Source organism: Phymastichus coffea, unplaced genomic scaffold, assembly GCF_024137745.1.
Source record: "Phymastichus coffea isolate CEN01 unplaced genomic scaffold, Cenicafe_Pcof_1.1 PCOF00082, whole genome shotgun sequence".
Taxonomy (NCBI): Eukaryota; Metazoa; Arthropoda; class Insecta; order Hymenoptera; family Eulophidae; genus Phymastichus; species Phymastichus coffea.
In genome coordinates, this window is record NW_026706893.1 from 398,514 (window position 1) to 423,412 (window position 24,899).

Sequence of the window (24,899 nt, forward strand, 5' to 3'; positions counted from 1 at the left end):
ACGTCGCGGCGCTTTACATATTATTTTTTACCAGGTGATGTTTATCTATATAGTCGCGACAATAAAAATGACTGTAAATACATATAATGTAGTAGTAGTTGAGTGATATATATTTACATGATGTTTGAAAAAGTGATTGTCGATTCAGAAAATAGAAATTATTTTGGAATTTCGTACATGTAGTTATACTTGCAGTGAATTTATAAAGTAACTTTTACTTTACACAAACTAAACTGTGAGTAGTATTTGTGATTGAGTTGCTATAGTTATTGTTCCAAAAAAGATTTCTTTTTTCTGAAAATGTCTCAAATCACTAAATTCACAAGCCCTTTCAAAGTGCCCTAACTCTTGAATATTGGACAAAGAATCAAAACGTTGTTCAATAAATATTGAATGTTCAAATAACTTATTTACAAATCAAACTTGTAACAGTGTTGTGATTCTAAATGTGATAAGTGTTTAAATGTTTAGTCATTTAATATTGTGTGCCCTTCGTGAACTGTACTATCACAAACTGTTAAGTCTATATAAGAGAAAATAATTTATAGGTTTCAATGACCTATTGTCTACGAAATATACTTTTACGACACGTTCTAAAATCAAATTGAGAAATGTTAAAATTGTTAATTCATACATATTTTATTAAAACGCTAAATATTGTTAGAATAAAAACAAGACCAAATTACTTAAATGTTTTCAAATTTATTTGACAATATAAAAAAATAGACGCTTTAAGATGAGATCATAAAAAACCATAACAATTGTGATCTTCCTATGTATAGTTTTTAAACATCATCACCGACCGTATACTTTTCCATAATATCGGTGTTGAATCTAAAAAAAAAAGCATTACTGGAAATTGTCCATTGTTAACCGCGTGATTTTGTAGAATTTGATTATTAAGTTACACTTTTCTATCCAATGATGAAGGACCATGTTTTAGAATTAAAGTTTGTAGAAGTATCAAATACTTACTCGAATTGTACGATAAATATGTTAATGTGCCAAATATTCGTTTCTATTTTGTTTTGCCCTAGGACATACGAATCAGAACATTTAAACTCAATTTACAATAGTTTTCTTATAGGTAAAACGACTATTTGTACTACAGATTGAATATATCGTAACTAATGTCGACGTCAAATTGACGTTGAGAAAGAAATTATACACCTGTAATGAGTATTTTTATGAATAGGCGAATTAACAATGATGCTTTCGATACTTTAATGCATTTTGAATCTGCGAAAGACAATATCTATTATGGGAAGGACGTAGCATTTTCATATCAGCAAAAAAAAGAAGGCATAGCGTAGAAAATAAAATGAGCGATAGTAACATGAAATAGATTTGTAAAATCTTTAGAAAAAAAATTATTTGGTTATTTTTTCTGTGTTATATTACCGTGATGTACAAACTCAGCTATACTTAAACATGTTCCAGAGCCTCGATAAAGATGTTAAAAGTCGCCGAAAATACATTTGTTACGATTTATTAATTAACCTATAATTTTGCCTCTAAAATTAAAATGAAAAATTGTCTGGTATATTAGTTAACGGTTTCATTGACCATTGCGATATTATCAAGTATTTGAAAGAGAATGTCTAGCAAAATATATCGTGTATTGAAGATTGTTGTCTTTCCATTGTTTAGATATATTTGTAAGTACAGTACTTTCATTTTGACGTTTACGTTATATTATGGACATCTGTCGATAAATTATATTAAACAACTAGCAATATCCATTACTATTTTGTTGAAAAATTCTAAAATTGACTTAAAGTTTATCATGATTCTTTAAAAATTTTCACTATAATACGTTTTAAAATAAATGTGTTTATTAAATTAAGAGATTCTTGATCATAAACCAATTTCCACAATGTACATTAAAAATTCAATTTACTTGTGAATTACAGAATGTATGTTTGAAAACGCATTAATAAAAAAAACTGTTTTAAAATTATTTGAAATGCCTTTTATTTAACTTTGACGTTCAATCACTTGAATACAAATTTTTCTCTAAATTAAAGATAGATGCTTGGAAATGAATGTAATAGTCAACAGTTCATTTCACACTAACACAAACTTCATTTACAATTAGAATGTTATCTTTCAATTAAATTTCTCCTGAATGTTTAATAGATTTCTTAATTTCAAATATGATAAGTTAAGTGTAAATTATTGACTAATCTATGACGAAAATAATAAAGAAAAATAAACCTTGCTGTTTTTTTAGAATATTTGCAATCAAATATCAAATGAAATAGTAAATAAATGGTTAGATTAAATTTTATAAATTGAAAGTAACATTTTTTAAATGGCTCAAGACACATTTTATAAACATTATTTTACGGCACTCTAAGTTAGTGGTTTTAAATTTCGTATTGAGCTTTTCATAATTTTTTTAAAAAATATTATGCTCCAGGAAAGAATATGAAGCTCCAAATCTCGTTAACACAATTAGTACTTTAAGTTTAGTATAAACAATAATCAATGCAGAAATTCAATATTTACCTAAGTGTGTGCTTTGTTTAGTCGTATAAAGCCAATTCAACATACACTAACAATGATAATTTGTTAATAAAAATGTCAATATAACTGCTACTAGTACAAATCGAGCGAATTTGTTCATAGTACTCTGTTGACATATTCATTCGATGCCTATAAATTGTATTAAATTATATGAGACGATATATGAAACACATACAGGTAATTTATCCCTTGTAATTAAAATAATCTATGTCTGATTCCGGAGATTTCGGTGGCGAGGCCGAAGTTGTAGGCAATGATTTTAGACTTTTTTTAGAGTTGAGTTGCGTAACTTCTTTGTTCCTAAAAGAAGATTTTTAAATAGATTATTTTGTAACCAAATTAGTGAAGTAAAAAATAATATTTTGAAACTTGAAAAGTTACCTGTCAGTGCTATTGAGCATTGGTCCTGGAACTTTTCGTTGCCCACTTTCTCTCTGCAATAATTCTAATAAACTATAACTTGGTAACCAGCACTGAAAATCAAAAAAAGTAATCTTAAATATTATATTTAAACGTAACTTGATCAATTATTTCTTTAGTATAAACCTTATCTTTTACAGCAGTAGCCACAATATTACGCTTGGGTTCATCATCGTACGCCTGGGCTTCACAACCGAAATGCTCGCACGACTCGTGAACAAACTGTCTTTTGTCTCTGGTCATAATTTCAAACGATAAACTTCGACTTTTCTGTTTGGAAACTTTAGCCTTTTGCACAAGTTCCGTGAGTTTGTCGTGAACCATTTGGCAGAAGGCGGGATCTTTCTTGCCCCAATGTTTCATGTGATTGTTATACTTCGGCATTAATTTACCACTCAAATCGGGATTAACGATCTGCAAACCAAGCGTTAATCGGCGATTTCTCTCCAATATTTTACATTCCTCATTGCACTCTAGAGTCTTCAGTTGGTTTTGTTTCTTGATTCCTTGACCAAAAACTTCTTCAAGATTAATTGAGTGTCCCAACTGTACCTCGGTCATTTTACTTGCTAAAATTCCACTAGCTATTCTCTGATAATCTCGTGCATTTTCGGCGCACACGCGAGACATGGTCCTGTGACCGCACTGGCACGTGACCTGTAATAATATGTATTTGATGATAATGAAAACTTGTCACAATTATGCGTTCAGTCTACATGATCAATAATATCAATTTTACACTATTCAAAATGAAAAGAATAAATTTCGTTTGTTTTCGTTACGAGTAATAATGCATATAGCAACTATGTAATGAGTATGTTAAAGCAAGATTTACCAATATAAACCAAAACTCACTTTGACCATTTCCTTGCAAGGCACATCAGGACACTTGCCTTCGTGGCAAGGAGCAGCACATGAGTGCCCACAGAGTTCTCTTGGCATAGTACACGGCTGCACGCAGATCTGACCAGGTTTCTCGCAAGGTCCTGAGTGACACATCTGAATGCATTTATGTCTACCACAGGAGATTAGTTTGTTGCAAGGCAATCCACAGGAAATCTCGTTCAAATAGCAGGGCACAGATTTACGCAACTCGTGTTTGCCATAGCACCACTTCTCCGATAGAATACTGCAAGGAGGGCATTCGGGATCGCTGTGGCAATGGTGCAGTACTGGGTGATCACAAGAGTGCTCGCGACTACAAGGTTGATCGCATGCGGGACGACGAGTGCCGCATGGCACCGGAGGATCAATACATTTTGCACCGCATTCGCAGTACAACTCTTCGAAGCTGCTACGCCAACACGGTTGGCATCTTCCTATTAAAAAGTAAAATAATACATCGGTTTTGGTAAATGTGATAATTTTATACAAATAATTCATAGATTCGTTCGAAAGATAACTACCTTTATGGCAGGTTTCTTCACACCTATGTTTACCGCAACTTAAAATCTTCACACATTGATACTTGCATATATGTTCAATATCAATGCAACACTTTTGGTTACACTTGTGCTTGCCACAAGAGCGCTTCTTTGTACATTTCTTTTCACAGCGAGCATCGTCTGCTTTAGTGGTAAGTTCTTTACAAGGGATTTCTTTGTCCATGTGACCACAACGACATCTAACTTTCGTAAACAGATCACATTCTGGACAGTCACCTTCGTGGCAGTTAGCATGGCAGGTATGAGGATTGCCTGTTGAAAAAAATGAGGTGTTAAATTTTGTAGAATTATATTTTGACAATTATTTCGATTAGATATAAAACACAAGAAAAGAAATGTTTAATAAAAAACATAGACTTTCGGGCAAAAATAAAAAATGTACATACTCGGTTGTCCACATTTTAGACGTTTGGAACAAATTTTATCGCAAGTTGGAATCGGATCTAAGCAATTTTCTCTCTTGACAGTTAAGAGCGTTTGTCCACAACAGCAATATCTGACAATTTCAGGTTTTAATAAACACGGTACACATTCACCTGCATGGCAAATGTCCTGACATTTATGATTGCCGCAATCCAACATTTTTTCACATTTATTTTCACAGGAGTACATTGGCGGTAAATCTAAAATACAAGTTTGTTCTCGAGTATGTTTTCCACAGAAACATTCTGAAATAAAAAATTGTCATAAGTAATGATAATACATCTTACAAACAATAATTTGTACATACCTTGCTTGACAATTTGATTACAGGGCTCACAACTACCATGATGACATGGCTTTTCGCATTTGTGCACGTTGCAATTAAGTACTCGACCACAAATATCTTTGCATACAATAAGAGTATCAGTACTGCATTTTTGAGTTTGCTGCATTCTACCACAGCCACAAGATTTGGTGACCATGGCATCACAAGGTGGACAACAACCAGGATGACAGAGTAACGTGCACTTATGGATGCACTTGATGTCGGTGCGTGATCTACCGCAAATCTCACCACATGAGTGTGCGATATCTTGTCGATTCCATATCGGGGCCGTTGTTTTGCCGCAAAAACAAAGGTATTCTATTGGTATGCTGGTAGTGACGTTTTGACAAGCAGGGCAACGCCAACCACTATCTGTATTTTAAATGAGTTGAAGTAACTCAGAGAAATTTTTAATTTTTCATTGAAAAATTATATCACCTAGTTTGAAACTTACCATCATGAGATGAGGTAGCCCACATTTGAACACATTTTAAATGTATTACATGAAAACAATTTTTACATGACCATACATAGTCTTGTTGTCTTATGTATTCACAGCATACCAAACATTCAAGTTGACCACGATTCAAAAGCTCTGTTAATCTTTCTCTTTGACTTGCAGCATCATCTTGAAAATAAATTTTAAGATTGTGACATTTAATTGCGGTGCATATAAATATACTTGTTATTATTTAAAGTTAAAGAGAATTACCTGGCTCATACTTCTTGTAATGCAGGCGTTTTACTACAGGTTTGTCTAATGATTTGCCATTTCTAACACGCCAATCAGTTATCTCCTTATCTGTATTTTCTCTAAAGGTTCTTTTTTCATATTTATTATCTCTGTTGTAGTTGTTTCTATTATATCCATTATGCTCTGGATAGTTACTCCTTCTGTCTCTAGGATCTCTAGGATTGTAGCGTTCTTTTCTATCGTAGTATTTGTCGCTTCTACCATTGTTAGGGCATGGTTTGGAATTTCTAGCAGATAGATTACTTATGGATGATGTATTACCAGCTTCAATTGCAGAATAGGACTTTTTGTTGCTGTGACTACCATTCGAGATTCCACTTAAGTTTCTTTCTACATCACTATTAGCATTTATTTTGGAATAAACATTATCTAATTCATTTTTCTCAAAGTGATTAAGTTTATCTGAATAATCATGTGGTTTACCAGCATAATCACGAGGCTTATCAGAATAATTCCTATTATAATTGTTGTAGCGATCATTTTGAGGTCTCCTAGAATTTTGATTTCTTTCATAATCTTTTCTATTTTCCTTATAAAATTGTCCATCTTGTGTATCTCTCCATCTGTTTCCTGTATCCTTTTTTGTTTCAAATTTTCTATCGTTATACTTTTGTCTATTATCTGCATGTGGAACATTTGCTGGTTGAGCTGCATCTTGATCTTCATTATCTTTATTCCATTGACTTCTATTATAACTTTTGTTTGAATCAACAAAATTTATATGCTCTTGCATGTTTTGATTTGGTATAAATTCGGTTGCAGTAGGTTGTAAATTTGAATGCTCAACCAAATCAGATGAATAATAATTCTTATAATCTTTACGTTTATTACCTTGGAAGTAATTATTTTTATTATGACATTGTTGTGCCTGTCTTCTATTATCTTCAAAAAAACATTGATCACTGTTATTCAGATGGGACTCAGATTTTGTAGAATTCTGAAAAGGTGAATAAAGTAGATTAAAGAATAAATACAAATATTAATTAAAGACTTACTTCATTGGCAACTGCAGTAACATCCTCATTAAAATAAGAATTTGTACTTTGTGCAATATTTGGCACCATTGATGGAATGCCATTTCTGTTGGTAGAATTATAAAAGTCAGGGTGGCTTCTTTCAAATGTTATACTATTTTCTATTGGATATGGACCTATAGCACTTTGTGCATATGCATTGTTTGTATAGCAGTTCCATGGATGGATATTAGCTGATGCCTGATTGTTACTGGAACTGACATAATAAGTAGATCCATCTGGATCTTGGTACGATCCATCCCAAGTAGCCATTGCAAAATTGAAACTAACTGACTGTTTTATCTGCAATTTTGAAGAAAAAATAATGTCAACAGCTTTTTTTATAAAATGTGCGTGAACTTGTGATATCGACGAATCATACAACAAAAAATGTAACGGTACATTTGCAAACGTAAGCATTTGCAACTTATTTCATAACCTAACACATATCCTTTGATTGCAAACTTATCGTTCAAACGAATCTGTTGAAATCTTATCAATTATGCTAATGAAAAATTTATCAATTAAAGTCATGCTAATAAAATATGATGGAATAACTTACCTATAATTTTCTTAATTGTACTACTAAAGAAACAAGTGTTAATATCATGAGAGAAAGCAAGCAAAAGCATGGCGCCTTTGTAGCTGTAGCACACCACTTAGAACCCAACGATATTAGAGGGAATTTACAACACAGCAGCAGAATTCAGACTTGTGAATCTGACGCCCAAAAACATTTTGTAATCATATTTTTGAGTTTTCATGAGCTAAAACGTTTTCGCCCTTTTTCCGGATTATGTCTCCGCTTGAAATTTTATTTCCGGATTTTCCGTTTTTAAGAACATTGCGAAAAAAAATCGGGCGTTCGTACAGCGCGCAAAATGCATTAAACATTTTTCTCCTGTTTAAAAAGAAATAATATCGATAGCGGATGATAGCTCCTTATTCCCGGATTACGAAACAATTTTCCTTTTGACAATTTTCTATCCAAAATTGAGGAAAATGTAAAAATTAGTAATATGCGGCAGTTAGTCGATAAAACAGGTCAAACGTTTGCTAATCACCAGCTGGTGTGCGCGCTGTACGAACGCCCGATTTTTTTTTCGCAATTTTCTTAAAAACGGAAAATCCGGAAATAAAATTTCAAGCGGAGACATAATCCGGAAAAAGGGCGAAAACGTTTTAGCTCATGAAAACTCAAAAATATGATTAAAAAATTTTTTTGGGCATCAGATTCAGAAGTCTGCAGAATTCTAAGTTCTGATCTTGACCAGGTTCACGTGAAATTGGCGATATTTATGCTATGTGAATGTAGGAAAGTCAGAAATGCCACTTAACGTCATTTCAACGTTACACCTGTTAACGGCAAAGAAGTTCTCGAATGATAAATTGTAGATTCAATATTATACAATTATTTTTTTACTAATTTTTTATAATATTGTTAATTATAAAAATAAGTTAAATATTAATTTTATTAAAAATAGAGTATTAGGATTTCTTAAATGAAAAATAAGTTTACGTGATATAATCTTTAATTATTTTGAAAAATGAACAATATAATTGGAAAAACTCCTGTTAGCCTCTTAAAAGTAGATAAATTCTTTGATTAATTATTGATTTCCTATTGATTAATTATTTATTAGTCGCGTTATTTCATTCTATAATAATTTATATCGATTAGCCTTTACCGGCAGTACTGGATGTAATCTATGAATGGGTAATTTATTGTTTCAATTATTTTATTTAAAACATGATTTTCAATTATTCAATTTGATATATAGTCTATGTTAAGCATGGTAATGCCGATTCTTTAGATATAAGGTTTAGTCTAGGTAACTGACCTTTGGCATACTTGTCTCAGGCTGCTACCGTCTATCGTGGTATTGAATTCATTTTCAGTTTGAAAAGTCGACTTTGAAAAAAATCTGAAATAATAATAATTTGAAAAACTATGTCAATTGTGAAAAAGCTATGAAGTAAACGTTTTATTTTACTATTTTATAATAATAGAAAATGGAAATCTCAAATTTTTTTACTAAAAAGATGTTTATGTACTGTAATTTATATCTACTTGGTGATTTTTCGTGTCAAAAGAAAGAATTTAAGGATAAATATTACACTGACTACTGTACAAGCAATTATTAATTTCACAACTATACTAACAACTAGTTCCGCTATTAAATATTAAAATATTATTCTTAAGAGAAAAACAATATTTAAGCACTTATAAAAGTAAACGTAAACAAGTATATTTTTGTATTACTGCCCTACAACCAAATTTTCTTTAGATTTTAGTAAAATGTTCAAATGACGATAAAGCTTAATATAAAAAAGTAAAGTATTCTAATGGACTATTCATCCTATTTCTTTAGTAGCTAGTTGTTAAAGTATACCCAAAGGATTAAATTCAAACATGACTGCCGGGGTAAAACATTTTCTTGAACAAACTTTCCAAAGCTGAAGTACATACATACAGCGAGCTAGTAAACAAGCGGGCCGCAGTATTCATTATTCGGCTAATCCGGCAATGTTTTACTTTTATCCAAGTGCACACCGAGACGTTCTCGAACTCGGGGCGTGGAGGAGGCAGAGCCATTGTTTTCCCAAGTCCGCGCGTAAAACTTGAGCTCCGCTCGATGCGGTTCGCGAAGCTGCTGCTACTGCGCTTCGTTTTCCTCCGCATAGCAGAGGAGCAATAAGTTTCGCTGGCAAGTGCACAGTTAAGCTTCGCAAAAGATTCAATCTCCTTAGCGAAGGCTTTTATTGCTGGCCATGCCCCGTGTATATAAGCTTGATCTCTAACGCGCTAGCAGCAGGCGCAACCGACGAGAATTATAATCTCGCTTTACTCGCTCTCTCGCTTCACTGAATCCCACGTGCAACGGCGAGCATATAAAACTTTCACGAGAGAGTAGGCTAACTGCAGTCCATTGCTGCGGAAGAATTACGCGTTTGCTCTTCTTTTTCCCGATACCAATGTACGCCGCCAAGACTCGGACCGTTCGTTTCTTTGTACAATCTTATCAGCGATCGTGCACGTTTTCTCCCCCCCGTAGTTAATTACTTCGTTGATGCGAAATTGTGAAATCGGGAAATGACTTGTCCGACGCGGATGCACTGGATGCTGCCTTGCTGCAAGGCTACGTCTAATATGCGGATGAGTGTAGTAAGCCCATATTTAACGCGCAGCTAAGTAATGGTTTATTTTGCGTGATTGCATTTTTGAGGGCAGAGGGAAAGAGAGAGAGAGAGAGAGAGAGAGAGAGAGAACTTAACTTGCCGATTTGGAAACTAGGAAAGTGATTCAACGTGTGGATGCACCAACAGAGAAGACGAAAATCTCTCTCTCTCTCTCGCTCTCTAATATCATTTTCGTGTTTTTTTATTAGTTTATGTAATGCAAAGAGTCGCTTAATTAAACCTCGGATACTACTTTCACGAGTGGATTTGCCTATAATGTTTCATCTGCAAATTTTAATGATATACTATGAGATTATATGTCTTATGTTCAGTTTACTTTACAGTTTTAACATTCTCTCTCTCTCTCTCTCTCTTGTTGCGAGATTTTCACTGTAACGTTAGTAGAATATGTCAGTTCATACAAAAAAGAGTAATATCATTCCGAATGTGAAAATTGTTGTTGATTGTCAATAGCCTGTATTCATAAGCAAATTTCGTGTACATCAGCTATATGTTGATTACTGTAAAATATTGAAAATTACCGAAAGCGTTGCTACGCGATTTGTTTTAGTTTTTGTGACTCTATTTTTGTTAGTGAGGTAGAGCAGGATCTCGATACAATTAGTTAAATCTTAACCGCTCCATTCGTTTTATAAACAGCTGTTCTATATCGCCTATCTATACAATAATATAATTTTATCAGTTTTTACATTTTCTTACGAGCTTAGAAATGAGATTTGCTTCTGCGCGAGAGTAAAAGAAAACCGCATATCCTAATCTCAAAGGTCAAGGTTTACCAGCGAGAGATCTTGCGCACGTATATAGTAGATCTGACGCACACGTGCCGCAGCTTTCATCGTGCGCGCGGTTAAACACCTGAGCACTTACTTACTTTGAAAAATTTTCTTTGCGGTCGTCACGCTAAGGAGAGCTCGAGATCGTGAGAGCGTGGAAGATTTGTTATCACGATGTCCAAATGAATATGTGAGTTTATACATGTGTTGAGCCTTCTTTTTCTTTTTTTTTTCTTTCGTTTTTTTTTATCAAAAGCGAAAGTTGTTTCTATTTGATTTTTTAAGAGATGGCACAGTCAATGACACGTGACAACTCGTTTTTACAGTTAATATTTCACGCCGATATTTTAGATATTTCTTAACCTTTGTCCGTTACAGTAGTTATACACAAAAGCAAATTGGAATATCATTCTATATACAATAGCTCATTATTGAGTTATTGTAACTGCTTGTGTAACATTAAATATGTTTTTGAAGGTTAACTGCTCAGTTACAAACAAAATAAACTTTAAAACAACGAGCAAATAGAAAGTTTTGCTTTTGCTTTTTACGCTCGGTCGCGAAAAGCCAAAAGTGCGGTAGATGCGCATCTGCATATCAAACCACATAGTCTTTATTTTCACTTTTAAATTGATACATGCATGCGTATACGTTACACGCAAAAGATAATTTAAAACGACCGAGAATGAGTGAGATTTTCCAAGATTACTAAGTGTACGTTACGAGTGTCCAAGCTGTGTTATTAATGCGGAAAATTTACTTTCAACGACTAGCATCATCTTGAAATTGTAGAGATCTCGGCTATACGCATTTCGTGCGCTTATCCAGATCCCAATCTCACGTTGGCGAAGTATTTTATTTCATTTTTTAAGAACCGTGCTTTATTGCACGAAGTTTGATAGGAAAAAGTTATTGATTGGATAACTAGAAACGTGTCAAAGTAGTACGTTTTATAAATTATTTATTTTAAATGCGAGTAATATTTTATTAATGAACTGGACCTTCAAAGTTCCGAATTTACGATAGTATAAGAGATAGTTTGATTTAATGTAATTTAATTTAGCAGAAAACAAGTATCACGACAATTCCGAATTTGCGATAAAAAACAATTGATTAATGATACGATTATTTATAAAAGGTCAATGATTCACTGTAACATGAGAAAGATTAAACGGCATTGGCGTAATGTATGAATAAACCGGCCTATTACGTAAAAACGGGTTCTCAAGATCAGTGAGCACGAGAGAAGATTAAATCGCGCCATTTATTTGGCAGAGCTTGGGCATTTTGAAGGATGATGGGTTCTACATAAATAACTATTACATGTGGTACGAGCGTCAAACTTTATCATTTTTTTCTTGCATCCTTCCGAAGACATTCAAACTTTTACGGTATATACTTATTCGGACGTTCACCGACTTTTCAAGATGGAACTTTGTCATGTGTAAATGAGAATTTTTTAAATCTCGATTAATAAGTTTATCTTCGCAATATAAAAGCTACCATTATCTGTACAAAGTTTCTACGTTATCATCAAAATATTGTTCGGTAACGTTATACAGGAAACGCGTATACACAAAAAAAAACTATAATCATAGGTTCACTAAAACATTTCTTATTTTTTAAGACGAAAAATATCGCGAAGATTATTTTTTTTTGAATCCTTAATATTTTTAAAATAATTTTAAAATAATGCCCGTCAGACAGGTGCAATGAATCATTGAAAATTTTTAAATAGTTTTTCATAAATTAGAATGTATAAACCAACACATTTATTTCCGGATCCTTCAAACAACAACAAAGAAAGGAACTGATTAATTTATGAGCATCACTGGCTTTCTATTCTTTGTTCTTGAGTCAAGTAGAAACATATGACCATGAAATTTTACGGTTTTCTGAGGATATTAAGATATTTCCGTGAATTAATTCTTTTTCTGTGATTTCTAACTTCCATGATATCTACATGAAAAATCAATTATCTGATATAAATAATGTAATAGGTAATGGTTTTTATTTTAATTATCTACGAGCTTAATTATTAAAATAAAATTGATTAAAACGACATAGTTACATAAGAAATGTAGGTAGGTAGATTTATAGGAGACTATTCATAAGCTATTAAAAGCAATATTAAGATAACTTCTGTCACACTGTTTACTTAATAAATTCCTTTGACAAGTAAAGCGTTTCGCACGTCATGCTTACGTCAAATATTGCTTTTTTAGATATCCACCTTCATACAGTATACGATATTTATAAGCGTTATATACTTCGTCAAATCGATCACCGCTTTTTATTGTATCGTACATATTGAAAACGCGCTTTCAGTCTCCTGTCATACGTCGCATTCAAATACATCATATCCGAATAAAGGATATTTCTAAAGGAATAAAAATTCCGTGAAGCAATATCAACAACTTTATACGTCGACGCGCCCAGAACATTTCCATATGCTTGAAAAGTACACGTGTGTACAAACGTGTATATTTTACTTGATTGAAAATGAAGGTGAAATTGAAACTGCGGTCATTCAGTGGCTTGAATTGAATGTGTCAAATAATCCAAGGCCAACAGCTAAAGAGGTGCCACGGAAATAAAGCAATGGTTTGTTGATTCTCATGGCTTCTACAGTGCACTTCCTTTTTCAGCCTGCGAAATTGATTTTGTCTTAATTTCCTGACATGAATACTCACCAACATTTTAATGCGATAAGTTGTTGTGCAAACAAATGGTAGCGGTGGAACAAAAGTATTCAAATTAATGGACATAGCTTCTCAGAAATGTGTCCCTGTTGAAATTGCAAACGTGTCTCTCATTTTTATTATCTGTAAATTTGCTCTCAAGATCACGAGCTTTTGCTTAGAGTGTATACTTTCCAGTTTCATATTATTTTAAAGCGTAATTATTTGTGAAAACAACTACTTGTAAAAATGTACAAGCAGCACGCCGCCGAATTAAATCTATTGCTTTTTTCCATTATTCAAATTGTATTACTTATATTTATTTGACCGATATACTGTTACTTCAAGGACAAAGTTTTTTCTGAACTATAAAGGTATATCCTTTCTTTTTATAGATGATATTTTATGGTCAACTTTTGACTTTTTAGTAAAACTCGTAATACAGTTAAATATAACCAATATGGAACTGTATTATGTATCTAATATGAAACTACATTTGAATTTCGTATTAATGTCTGCTACAACTATACGGCGTTGTGACGTTCGTAATATCAAGTAATAAAAAGTTCATAGGTTTCAATTATCCCCGAACCTAAAATCTGTTTAGCTAGCAGCTGCTTTGTGCTCATTTGGTTTATTCAAACCATAAAACATTCATTCTTGGTCAAAAGTTTATTGACCTTATATATTTATAATTGAATATTTGTAAGTAAACTTTTATAAATAACTTTGATACGAGGAATAGGAATTGTAATGATTGGGTGAAAGACATATTTCCATTGCCTTCTGGTTATTGTGATGAGTAGTTAGGGTTCCGTGCGGTCCGGTCGTAGCTAGCTTATTGCCACTGCTGGTCCTCTCTCTTTCTCTCTGTCTCTCTCACCCGTAATTTTTATTGCAGACTTGCATCTTTATTGGTTTTTAACTGATTGCGCGTCTGCGCAAAAGAATTACGTGAGCACAGTTGGCTAAACGAAATGGCGTCATATTCATGCATTTTGTACTTTCATTTCTATGCTATAATGAGTACTCTGACGTACGGGAATTATTACTCTAACAAATATTTTCCTTTCTACCAACTACAAAAAAGAACCTTTATAGAAAAGACAAACAATTGATTCAAACCACTAGTAAGATCTTTTCTTTCTAGCGTCATCATCTATACAAAACGTCTCTATCAGCTGTAATTGAGTTTCTTCTTTCATTGTGGCTTCAAGTTTTTTTGTTATACAATAATTTAGATTTGAAACTTAAAATTGAAATGGTAACCTCTTAAATTCGTTATTTTACAACGCCTTAAACTGTAATAAAAAGTTTTCCGTGTTAGTATAAAAACTTTTGCTACGATCAATTTTTTTCAACTTCGAAATCATTCAGAGCTTTCTACTTTGATACCTTCTTCTTTTGACTGTGACCTTTGTATTCCGACCAGCGTATTTGAAGATATTGCATTTTACCCAGCTGAAGTAGAAAAAGATAAAAGTAAAAGTAAACGGCAACAATAAATACTGTGACACAATGGAATAGTCGAAAGCAACGGAAGCAGAAAAACTAAAATAAAATCCAAATGTCGTAAATGCTCTTATGTATGTTGTTGTTTTAAAAAGAATCTTATCTTATCCCTCCCGCCGAAGCCAGTTAGATATAATTCGGCTTGTTTGAGAATTAGTTTATCAATCAAATGAAAGTATATGATAATCTAACAATCTCAAATAATATAATATTCTCTAAGCTAGTTCTAACAAGAAATCTATTCGATTTTTGTTAATTGAAAAGGTACATGTAAAAAATGTTTTGTGGATTTCATTACGTAATTTTTTATTCAAAAGTAATGAATAGAGTTATGAAAAATTCGGCATGACAATTTTGCACGGTTTTATCATATACGTAAACTATCGTGCACAGTATTCTAGCGTATTGCAATTCTTACACTATGTTGTTGTTCACAATAGCTTGTGTGTATAATAAAATTGTGCACAATTGTTGGTACGCCAAAAATACGAAAGGAACCTAACGTTTCCCAGCGGAATTCAAGGGATTGATAAATAAAAATAGAAACTAAATAAAAATAATAATAATAATAATGCAACGGTTCTTATAAAATTACACAAACCGCAAAAGTTTGACAGAATTTCATGCTTCCGGCATGTTTTATATCACATCGTTAATTTTTTTCTTTTCCTAGGCTTTTCTTCTAAAAATAAACTATGCGCTGACCGCGGAGAGAAGAGTGGCGTGCAATTACATCTATTTCGAGTCGTCACCGTCGAATGTTTGTTCAGCAAGTAACTGCGAGTTGCAAGATACAACTAGGCAAAGTATATTGGGGATACGAAGTAGTGCGTAAAAGAACACTTGCGCCCGCGAGTGACAAAAGCGACAAGAAGCTGAATTCCGGCGAAGCCAATTCCTAACGCCGCAGGCTGTCGCAAATTTCCTGTTGTCTTTCCGCCGTAACGAATGATCGAACTTTTTTACTTCTTTAATTCCGATTTTCAGATAATCCCTCATTGTTACAGTAAGTTCCATGTCTTTTGTATAAAGTCTCTTCAGAATAAATTTTTCTGTTCATTCTTATATTTGAAATTCACACTGCATTGTATAATAGAAAAGATGTTTCTTTTTTTATGTATTAGCAATTTAAAAAAGATTAATATATGAAATTTATTGATCGACTGATTCACAATCTCAAATTTTTTAATATTTTGTTGATAATTTAGATGTAATTTATACCTATCGTCCTAATCAATTATCTCACTACCAATGAATAATAAAAATAAAACCAATGTAAGCTTTGTGTACTCTGTGTAATGTTTGCGAAACAAGAGCAACGTACGTTTAATAAAAAAAAAACGGATTTGCTAAATTGCAATCATCATGTACGGTTCTGAAACGACAATCTTGTACTCGAATCATCATACGTTCAGATTCGTAGTGGATCTGACTGGAAAGTAAGTATGCGAGCATAATTTACGCTTGTAACCTCGACCGAGTTGTTCCTACCAACGAATCATCTTCAATCACTGTTCCAGATGAAACTTCGCTCTCTCATTTCAATGGTTTTTTCTTTCATCTTCGTTCTATACGTACATCTGCTTTATTTTTCAGAATGTAATCCTTTTGCGTTATTGTTTAGAAGTTGTCAGTATTTTTTTTATTTAGTAGGAATGAATTATATTTTATTGTCAATTGAAGGTCAAAAGTGCATTAATTTAATTATTTCATTATGGGTAACTAGGAAGAGCTAAATTCTATTAATATATAGTACAATTTAATCGAGTATCCATGAATGAGTGAAGTATCCCTTGAATGCTAATATTATTTTAATCAATATTGAGCTATCAAACTTAACGCATAAAATTCCTCCTATTTTAGCGGTCTTATACGTATGGAATAAATTACGAGTATTTTGTAAATACTGCAAACACATGGGCTATTTATCTTCAAGCAAAGTTCTAAAATCAATTTACCATACGCTTAAAAATTCAAATCATCTAATTCTTTAATGGTATTTGATCATCCTATTGGCATACAGCAATACTCATTCGTTATAACAGATATTTTCAAAATGTTTTCTTAGGCGTGGTGCTGACACAGGATGACCTTTCCAAGAATGAGTTAATAATACACGTTAAGCTACCCAAGCGAGTCTACGTAACGTAGATCAGCAAACAATCTTTGGGATAATGCGTGGCGAGGATTAAACAGTTTACATGGAGGAGGACATTTCTCATAAAAAAATAACTAATAGAGAAAGCGTTAATTAAAAATTCATGTTAATGTCGCAGAATTAGACGCAGTTTCTTCTTCGAAAAAACGTAAAGTATAATATTTTTTATTGAGATTATTTACATGTGAATTTGAAAAATATTGTAAAAATAATTATTTTTTATTGGAATAAAAAATTTCGTCGTATGAATTAATAAGGCGTAGAAGTATCAGTGCTTAAGATTAATGAGAAAATTGATCGAATAGTGTCCTGTGGGATATTGATGCGCAGGTACTTACGTATGCAGTGTCCTCATTCATCAGTAAGCGACTGCGTACCCGAACCAGAAACTACTTTACCAACGTGCGAATATATTAACTGCATTAAACAATTACCTATTGAATTATCGAATATAGCTCCAACATTGACAATTTTGAATTAATATGTAATTTTTATTTTGTACAACCAAGTTGAATGAACGAGCGTTAACTGATTTCGTGCCACAAATTAGGTCTTATCTTCCCTGTTGCATGTAACTGAACTTCATTGTGTCTTTTTCACATTTTTTACCAAAATAAGCTACCTTTAGACAAAATTAATCCACCCTTTGCACGAAGAACTATATTTTACCTCATTCAATGACGGAACAAATTTAGAATTGGATTACCAAAAGTTGAAACAATGTGTCATAAGTTAGTCCTATAAAAAGCTAGATAATGTAACTTCCGCTGGCATTAATCCTAGGCGCAATTTAGTGATTTTCAACTCGCGTGAGAGAAAGAGATGCCATTCGTACCCGTAAACGGTATAATTATCTGTGAAAGCCGCACTCGAGTGATTATCCTGCCGGACGCGCTGCTCGTCGCCTTGGCCACGTGCGCTCGCCTTCACACTGCGATCGTGAACCCGAGCTATATCCACGTATTCAACGCCCCAAGACTGACGGATTACGTGGAGTAGTCATGGCTCGTTTGCCCAAGGAAAATCATTGGACCTCACCAGATATTAATGATCAGTCAGGTTACACGACGAATCGCTAATTCATTTGGTTTGTATTGGCGAACTTAGCTGATATAATTTATGGGCATAAGAATATGCGTTGAACGATTGAGATTCATAATGAAGTATAAATTCAAGTGTGATTCATTGAAAAATATGTGCTTAAAATAATTTATAAAATCCAGAGATGTTTTATATATAATTTTGCACGATAATAACGTTTAGAAAACGACGGTCTTGGTAACAGATTCAAGACTCGTGTTTGTATTCGTTGAGATAAAAATTAGCTGCACACGCAGAAGTTTTTTTACAATTCCATTCACGGTAAATACACACTTCCAATTGCGTTTTTACGATTTCATGATGAATAATCATAGAACAATCGTACTACGCAGCTTCTTGCTCGGCAAATTGCTTTCTAATCCATGCTCCATAATAAGCATTTTCCGTACCCAGCGTATCGTACGTCTGGCATATCTCGGTGAACCGCGAAGGCGATTTGTAATGAAAAAAATCAAATACAGACCGTATGGAAGGAGAGAGATAGAGAAAAAAAGAGCTCTAGTGATTGGTTGATGCTTTGGGTGAGAAGTCGTTGGAAAGAAAAAATTGAGCACGATAAATCTCAATGGGCAATGTTTCCTGCTCCAACATGCTGGAAAGTTAAACTGAATACCTGCAAGAATCTGTAAAAGATACTGGTTTTTGTTCACTGGATTCTTTGTGTTTACTTGCAGGAAGACAACTACTCTCGACGTTAGCACTGTTATGAAGTAGATGAAGAGAGGAAGAATAGTTACATGATGAAACTCGTTTGGTTGCACTGCTATTAAGAAATTGGCGAAGTGATTGCACATTCTCTTCAAGTCGAACATATCAATCTTTTTTTACCAAAGGAAAACTCATAAAATGGGTATTGGAAACCGATACAAAGTTACACGGCTTAGACTGTAACTACTATTCGCAATCGATTTCATTCCAATAGAAATCAAATCAGAAAAACTTGTTCACTTTTCAAAAACTGCAATTCGGTTATGTCGTTGCATCTTTATTAAATTTAATAAAGACGAACGTTGTCATAAAGCTTTATAATTAAAGCTGGAATCATTCGATCGCAATTATTATTTCAACAATTGAAAAAGTAACGAAAAATCGAAAAATTACACGTCTCGATTATTCTTTTCAAATCTTGACCTATTACATTCAAATTTTAGTTAGAACTAATTTCAATAAAAAGACTATTGATACGCTCGATTTATTTTCTTCTCACGCTATTAAACTAGGCTTTATGATAAATCTAATAACACCGTCTGGATTCTACGCTAAAATATATAACAAAAACGTGCATCATATCTTCGGAAATAATTTACACTATGCCTTAAACATCAAAAATAATATCCTAGGTCAGTAGATCCAAGCATTTAAGAGCGAATATATTGTTTTTACTTTCTATTGAAATTAATGTTGGAGAATTTGATCGAGAAAGTGAAAATTTCAGTAGTCAGTGATTTGACGATAACTTGTTTGCGAATAAATCTTTTTAATATAATTTTTTTCTGCTAGAAGATTTTCATATCTACTATTATTTTAGCTACTCATCTAGACTTATACAGAAGCTGAGTATTAAATATTAAAAAATTTTTTTTGCGTCATTACTTTGGTATACATAAAAAAAATGTTTTTGAAGAGACAAGGCGAGACCTATTTTTTCAAGGAATATTTTTACTCTATCAAGATTTTGCTCTAGAGCTTATTGGACAGTTTTCAAATTTTTAATAGTTGTAAGAAGAACAATATAGGCGTTTGGATTGATATTAGCCTCAGAACTAACTGAAACGTAATCCCTTTCTTTCCAGCTCATGTCTGCGGTAGTGAGTTGCAAGTCAGGCTCTATAAGCGATGCCATTGTTCGTACAGAATACAACTTATTTGGCACAGGTTTGAAGATCATAACTATACAGATATTACTGTGTAAATGAGAAGCATATTAGTATTCTGTAATGAAAAATGATAATTGTAAGATAATCAATTACAGATTCAAATTTTCATTTAGACTTTTATTCTTAAGTAAGGTAGATAAAGAAACAGTATTGGCCTTTGTTACGTATTATCATGCTAGAATATTGAATACTTATATGAAATGCTTATTTTTAAACAATGCAGGTTCTTAAACTCTTTCTTTTCTTGGAAACTTGCGATGATCAATTTACCCTTTACTAAATAATATTCTTGATTTATGGCAGCGTTTCACTATTTACTCGTGTTAAATGGATTACAATGTTGTATTACATCTTAATAGCTTCTTAAGAGGATCAATCTGCATCACGATTTCATACTCGGATTAAGTATTAGTCGTAATAGTGGCTCGCGTAGCGAGAAATATGTGTGTGTGCGTGCGTGTATCTGATATATCGGCTCTGCGTGCCCGTTGTTATGCTATTTTTAGCTCTCATCGAAATTTTTACATTTTTTTAATTCGCGGACAACATTTGTTTTGCCATACTTTATGAAAAGAATGTATTGACGAAGTAATTGCATCCTTGATTTGCTATTGGTAAGTTCAATCATAGATATTTATTAGATGCATTAACAAATTTTATAAGAATTCGCTTTTTTCCTTGCTACGTATACCTATTAGGTCAATATGGGTGGATGCATCAGCGGATGGTTTTCCACCTGTCCAGGTTTTTGCAATGCAATACCAGTTAAAAAGCAATCAAGTGACTTGGGAAGTGAACAAAAAAATACCCTTACACGGTTAAAAAAGGCAGTTGAATCAGGAGACCGAGACAGGGTGACTTATCTTCTTAAGCGAAAACCTCAGCTAAATTGTAGCGATGGCGGCAGGATACTTTGGGATGCAGTGTTGAAAGATGATGGGAAAATTGCGTCGATGTTGGTCGCTTCGGGCGCAGATCTCACTGTAAAGGGACCGACAGCCGCCGGCTGTTCGAGTTTCCTTCACGAGCTCGTGAAAAGTAAACATGCACGGCATCATCGACTGGCCGTGGAAATGATCGAACGTGGTGCTGATGTGAATGCTCGTGACGGCCACGGAGTAACAGTTCTTCAGCAAGCCATTGAGGCAGGATGTCCGGTTAGCTTGATCAAGGAACTTCTGAGAAAAGGAGTACAATTAACGGGTACTTCCATCATGAGAGCCTCTCAGTATTTTGCACCAAAAGAGTTAGTGAATTTGCTCGTCTGTGTATTCCTCCACGAGGGATCGAGGACCGAGCGGGTCGAAGAGTTACTACTACGCTGTGGCGGTGTAGATTATGCTGAGAGTAACGTACTACCACTTGTCGAGATACTTTTAAAATTTAACTTACCAGCCGCACAAATAGATCGAAAAGGCCGTACGCTCATACGTGCTATACGCATGGAAAAATTTGAAATGGTAAGTCTCATGAAACACTTGGCTTTTACTGAAATTACGTTGAGACATATACTTAAATAGTTTTTAATTGATATTCACAGGTGAAATTACTTATAAAATACGGCTTTGACGTGAACGCACGTGTACCACCTATACAAGGATCTTACGAAATGTCGACATTTAACTATATGATTAACACCCAATTGGCATTTGAGTTACCATTATCTGCAGCATCACAATTACTTAGAACAGATATTGCCGAATATCTGATCCGCGCTGGTGCGAAAGTCAATTTTCCAACATCGCTTTCGATATATGACGGGGGTTATGCTATTCATGGCGCATGTGAAAAGGGACTTGTAGAAAATATTCGGCTATTATTGCGCTACGGAGCTGACGTCAATCTCGTCGATAGTCGGAGACGAACTGCGTTTTCTATAATCAGCTTCATTGAAGATCTCACCGAAACGCACCAGTTGTTCATAAAGCATTTCGCGCTTTTAACGCTAAAAGGAACGACAGTTAATAAAAGAGATTTGCAGCTTGTGATGAGTTCCTCTAAAATGCATGAATACTATAATCAGTGCTTGAACGAATTGGAAAAGATGGAAAAGGCAAACATTATTCGTGGCATTTCCTTTTTTTCTATTTTTTCAATGAGCGAGGATGAACTGTCCTTCATGATTAGAAGTACCATATTTATGAACAACTATATAAATAGGCTAACAAAATTAGAATTCCTAAATTATTACGACGACATGGTCTTTTTATTGGAGAATGCTGAAAAGCGTAGATGTCAATTGAGCGACATAGAGGAACTTCTCTACGAAGTATTGCTACCTTGTTTGCCAAATCTTGCATTAGAAAGAGTTATCTATTTTTTTTATATGCATTGTTCAAAGAACAAAGTTACATAATGTATACATCATACAAATGTGTATTCACGTAAATCGAATGGTCACAGGTGACGCTTGTCGTTGGACCAGTTATCTATTTCTTCTACATGAATGAAAGTGAATAAATTAATCTGGTCGAATTTTTCTGCAAATTTACAAAATAACATGCAATTATTTTGATGTATTGGATGTGATTTCGATGGCACATCAATTATCGTTTGAACAATTGCTAATTTTTATCCCATAACTTGCTGGCTGTGGGGTAAAAATTTGATCATTAAAGTAATAAAATACCTGAACCCGGTAGTTATAATTGTAGAATTATCGTTTTATTAGTTGAAACGAAAAAGTCCTTTTCATTGTATAATACTATATTTTTATTGTTTATAATTAGAAGTGATAAATAAAATTTTGTTCAAAAAAATTGCAACAATAATGTATTCGATCATTTTTCTATAAAAATAAAGTAGAATGTAAATAATGATCGTGTGTACTAATTTCCGTTGAATGATTATTATATAATATTAGCATCTTAACGAGATCATAAATATCGAGCGCGCCGTGCGCATTGAGAACTATGTACCCGCGTCATTATGTTATATCACGCAATCGCATATGTATATGAGCAAATCCCTAAAACTTTAAAAATTTAAGTTACTCCATGATATTCGGGCTATACTAAGAGGAATTCGAAATTTGAAAAAAGGTTTTTTGTTCAAAAAATGATGACTAACAACCTCGATTAATTTATTTTAGGCCATCAATTATAGATATAAAGCTATAAATCGAAATTGTATCGTTTGTGCAACAATTTAATGTGTTACTCGCTATAGAAAATTTGATTCTTTGTATTGTAAAAAAAAAGTCTTGAACAAATTGCTTCAAAATTTTTTTGTAAGTTAATCTTCACCATATTATTGTAATAAAATCGGTCTCATGCATGTGCTTCTATTAGACACAAAATAAAAAATTCAAATGTAAGTGAAATTCACTTTATAAAAAAATCGAAAACTTCGTAGACTTTATTTTTTTTTGCAAATAAGTTTGTTGGAACTCATACATAAATACTTAGAGTGTGTTCTACTCTAAATTACTAATCTAAATCTATTTTTGTTATGCTTGTGCCTTGTAAATTATCCGAGTTGAACACTTTAGTAGTTGGCGTAGTCGGTGCGCCGCTCATGTTGAAAAAAGACATTTTTTATTGGCACAATAAAAATACCTTTCAGATTGATATATAACCCAAAGCCAATTTATATTTATTGTTTTTACATGATATTTAAACCGTGCTTAAGTTGCATATACATTGCGTTGACTGGTAAGATGCAATTATAAAAATTATAAAAGTCTAACATCGATATGATATAATGAATGAATTCATGTATAAGCTCATTATACCTATAACTCTCATTTCGCTTTCAAAACAGATAGAGCGAATTGTGCGTCTACTGAAATATGTAAGCAAACACTGAAAGTCGCGCGAAAAATTCAGTGTCGTCCTGACTCTCGGGCAGTAAGTATGTGATATGAGCACAGCAGTTGCTCGTAATTTTTTTCAGAATGGATGATATTAGTACCAAAGAAAAAAATAAACAATTGAAACGTGACAAAGTGAATGCCAAGAGAGATATAGAAAGGCAAAAGCGGCAGAATTATTATTATTTAATGTATTTTTTTTTCGACACCTACAAAATTTCCAGTCTCCGTCAATTATGCTGTTTTGTGAAAAAAAGATTCTGAAAAAAACATGAGCTTGTATTTTTTCATGTTATTTAAATCTAACTAAAAGAGAAAAAAAGATCCTGGAAGCTGTGCTTTGAAAAAAAAAAAATTTTTTTTTTAATATCAAATTTCAAAATTTTCGGGGATTAGCTCATATATATAAATGTATTATATTAATTAAATTGGAACTCGATTATTTGAATCACTAACTAGGCTTTTCTATACATTGGCGAAAAAGAACAAGCTTTCTGCAAAGTGCAACAGTCGCTCGTATTTTGATTGGTCGTGTTATCTCCAGCTTAACCATAAAAACTGGATGAGAATAGTGAATAAAGTAATCTTTTGGCCGGTACCTGCTGTATACGAGTAAATCTAAAAAAATGGACAGTTCAAGATCTCAGAATCGCAAAATTTTTCAACTCTACGATTTCCGAACAAATCATTTTAACACGCCGAGCGGAAAGTTCGACTTTTCTGCAAGCTCGGCGAAAAATGTACGCCCAAGTTCGAGCTTTCCAAATGTTGCTTTGAAAAATATCTGCAATTAATATGCTCGAAAAAGAGATTTTTATCTCGTGCGCTTTTCCACCCTTCTTCGCTCGTATGTAACTCTCACACTAGACAAGAATA

General features: G+C 33.2%; 2 protein-coding genes across 2 annotated transcripts; one reads left to right on the forward strand and one right to left on the reverse strand.

Moving 5' to 3' along the window:
• Positions 1–1,952: 1,952 nt before the first annotated feature.
• LOC131668698 (protein shuttle craft-like) lies at positions 1,953–7,609 on the reverse strand. The gene is made up of 11 exons (XM_058943074.1): positions 7,472–7,609; positions 6,892–7,212; positions 5,855–6,833; positions 5,597–5,770; positions 5,125–5,514; positions 4,781–5,062; positions 4,356–4,646; positions 3,805–4,268; positions 3,076–3,606; positions 2,911–3,002; positions 1,953–2,829 (listed from the first exon to the last, which is right to left on the reverse strand). The coding sequence occupies exons 2-11, from the start codon at positions 7,180–7,182 to the stop codon at positions 2,712–2,714; spliced, it is 3,612 nt and encodes a 1,203-aa protein (XP_058799057.1). The 5' UTR covers positions 7,183–7,212; positions 7,472–7,609; the 3' UTR covers positions 1,953–2,711.
• Positions 7,610–20,589: 12,980 nt separating this feature from the next.
• LOC131668653 (ankyrin repeat and KH domain-containing protein mask-like) lies at positions 20,590–23,375 on the forward strand. The gene is made up of 3 exons (XM_058943004.1): positions 20,590–20,826; positions 20,911–21,672; positions 21,753–23,375. Exons 2-3 carry the CDS (start codon positions 20,917–20,919, stop codon positions 22,566–22,568), a joined length of 1,572 nt encoding a protein of 523 aa, XP_058798987.1. The 5' UTR covers positions 20,590–20,826; positions 20,911–20,916; the 3' UTR covers positions 22,569–23,375.
• Positions 23,376–24,899: the final 1,524 nt, after the last annotated feature.